This window comes from Rutidosis leptorrhynchoides, chromosome 11, assembly GCF_046630445.1.
Source record: "Rutidosis leptorrhynchoides isolate AG116_Rl617_1_P2 chromosome 11, CSIRO_AGI_Rlap_v1, whole genome shotgun sequence".
In the NCBI taxonomy this organism is placed as follows: domain Eukaryota; kingdom Viridiplantae; phylum Streptophyta; class Magnoliopsida; order Asterales; family Asteraceae; genus Rutidosis; species Rutidosis leptorrhynchoides.
Genome location: NC_092343.1, coordinates 65959009 through 65961783, shown reverse-complemented (window position 1 = coordinate 65961783; position 2775 = coordinate 65959009). Strand labels below are relative to the sequence as shown.

General features: G+C 38.0%; 1 protein-coding gene across 1 annotated transcript; it reads left to right on the top strand.

Moving 5' to 3' along the window:
- Positions 1–841: 841 nt before the first annotated feature.
- Positions 842–1841, top strand: LOC139874649 (putative germin-like protein 2-1). Its single transcript, XM_071862053.1, has 2 exons — positions 842–953; positions 1303–1841. The coding sequence occupies exons 1-2, from the start codon at positions 842–844 to the stop codon at positions 1839–1841; spliced, it is 651 nt and encodes a 216-aa protein (XP_071718154.1).
- Positions 1842–2775: the final 934 nt, after the last annotated feature.

Here is a 2775-nt window from a genome sequence, read left to right as displayed (position 1 = left end):
AGTGAAGAACGTTGCTTCAAGTCCTGCATAACTGATTTGTATAAAGAGGTTGTTCAATAAACATATTTTATGTGGATCCAAAAGAGGTCTAAAAAAAGACAGAAATCAGTACCTTATCTCGATTTGGTAGACACCCGTCTTCCTGCAATTTTAAACTTGACCCATTATTAATTCAGTAATAAATTGACCACAAACACATTTTTTGCATACCAAGCAAAATTTAGATTATCAAAAATTGCAATAATAAAACGATAAAAAGGAACACCATATATCTTCATCTTTCATCTTTCACTGTAAAACCATTTTGTTTTGGTTTCTAAAGTGATATTGAGTTAGCAACCCACTCCCATCTAGCAAGTTTCCGTTCAAAATCATAAGTAAATCATCATAATTAGTGTAAACAGTGTTGAGTGTAACCATGACTAATTATACTGAGTAGCAATCATCTTAAGTATATTAATAATGTTGAGTGTAAACACTTTATATTTCCCATTTTCTTTTTCAAGCAGCAACAAAATTATTACAGTATATTATATGTGCAAGCAACAGATTTACTAATTCTATATAAGTCTAAACCTTTTATGTTGGTGTTAATGGAGTAATTGAGTTGGAACTAGATGACAACGTCCAAACATATCACATGTATACGATCGTCGCTTCAGTCTTTCAACATGATGTTGTTTACCTGCAATGGCCCATCAGTATCAGTATTAGCTTTATGTTCCAATGTTTTTTCTCTATAAAAAGCAGTACCAAGCTACATACTTCATCACACGAATTTAAAGAGATTTAAAGTTGAACTCATTGAAGATCAAGCTAATTTTTCAAGTTGATCTCGCTAATGACTTCTCGTTTTCTTTTATTTGGTCTGTTACTGGCAACGTGCTCACTAGCATTCGCTTATGATCCCAGTCCCCTACAAGACTTCTGTGTGGCAGATCTACAAAGCATAGGTAAATATTACTCCAATCTTGTGAAAATTTTAAACATGATTTGAAAATGATTTGAATAACAAGGAGTTGGCGTAGTGGCAGCGACTTTCCTTCCCATATGGACGCTGAAAACTTTCCCTTGTTGTTATCCGCCTATTTTCACGTCCTCACGGACCGTGATGTCCATATGGATTCGTCGTGAGGGTTTCCTCTGAGGGGTAGTAGGATTGTAATGATTCGTACTAAGGAAATGATCGGGTGGGTGGGTGTTGACATCACGTCTGACTCCCCGAGTGACTCTCCTAACCGCCGTTAAAAAAAAATACTTATACTTGTGTATGATTTTTCATTGTTTTATGAATTTTTGTAGTACGCGTGAATGGTTTCGTATGCAAAGATCCAAGGTTTGTAACAACAGAAGATTTTGTTTACAGAGGTCTAAACAATAGGTTAAACGCGTCGAATGTGCTTGGATTTTATATAACAGGGGTGACTGTAAGCCAATTTCCGGCACTCAATACTTTGGGTATCTCCCTGGCCCGTATTGACTTTGCTCCCGGGGGTATTATTTCTCCACACATTGTCCCTCGAGCCACTGAAATCTTGACTGTCATCGAAGGATATGTTCTAGTAGGCTTTGTCACGTCAAACCCTGTATACCGTCTCTTCGAAACGGTACTTCAAAAGGGTGATGTTTTCGTGATCCCGGAAGGTCTCATTCACTTCTTGAAAAATGTCGGAGATGGGTATGCGTTCGCAATTGCTGCCTTGAATAGTCAAAATCCGGGAGTCATTACCATTGGAAATGATACGTTCGGATCACATCCTCGCATCCCTCAAGATATTCTAGCAAATATGTTAAGGGTGAACACCACCATCATTACTGAAATCGAGTCAAATTTCCAGTAAGTTATGTGATCATCTAAAGTTGAGTTCTTTTTCACGTATTATGTTATTATGTTATTACTAATATGCCTGTTATGTCATGTTAGACCATAGATAATGGTGACTGTGACTTGGAGTGGTAGAGTTGCACTTTTTGGGGAAAAAATGTGACTGGGCCATGACATTTTGGGGGGAGTTGGAATGAGGGGCTTTTGTAAGGGCGTTTGTGGGTGATGTGTCAAAATATGATTGGAGGTTGGGTTAAAAAGTGGTGAAAAAGGTAGAAAAGAATTAAAAAAAAAAAATTCACAAACGCACATTTTTATGCCCGTACTTCCTTGACAAACGTCCCAACACAAACGCCCACAAACGCCCCATTCCGGGCGTTTGTGAGGCGTTTGTGGGCGGATTGAGGCCACAAACGCCTGCATTATCTATGGTCTTATACTTAAATAAAAGTGAATGAAAGATGTATCATGTATGCTATTTTAATTATGTTGTTGATTCTCATTGATTTATGATTGATCGAGTGTAAACTACCATTTTTTTTTTCTTCCGAAAGAACATATTATTATAAATAAATAAAAAGGAGATCCGATGATCTGGTGCGTTACATGAAGTGTTACAAGTACAGATTTCGAATCTGTTTGAAATTAAATCTAATGTTCAACATGAACTTGATTGAAATAAAACTGTAGCTTTGATGAAACAATCATTAGCCGATACCGAGAAGCTACTGCTTCCGTGAGAAGTAACCACCACCAAGACCACCGAATCCTAGAAAAGTCCTCACCTGAACCGAAGTCTGCATCAGCGTACATCAATCCACAAGCCCCCACAACCAACCTTATCATCCCCAAACCTGTAAATCTGTAACCGATCCACTCGTCGAGCAACCCAAGAACACCCGCCTCGAGACCGCATCAATCAGAATACCAGAATAAAACCCCCATTAGCT

Excerpts from the sequence above, each read along its gene's own strand:
- LOC139874649 (XM_071862053.1), top strand. The coding sequence starts at position 842 with ATGACTTCTCGTTTTCTTTTATTTGGTCTGTTACTGGCAACGTGCTCA. Across the intron at positions 954-1,302 it reads GGCAGATCTACAAAGCATAG|TACGCGTGAATGGTTTCGTA; the intron begins GTAAATATTACT and ends GAATTTTTGTAG.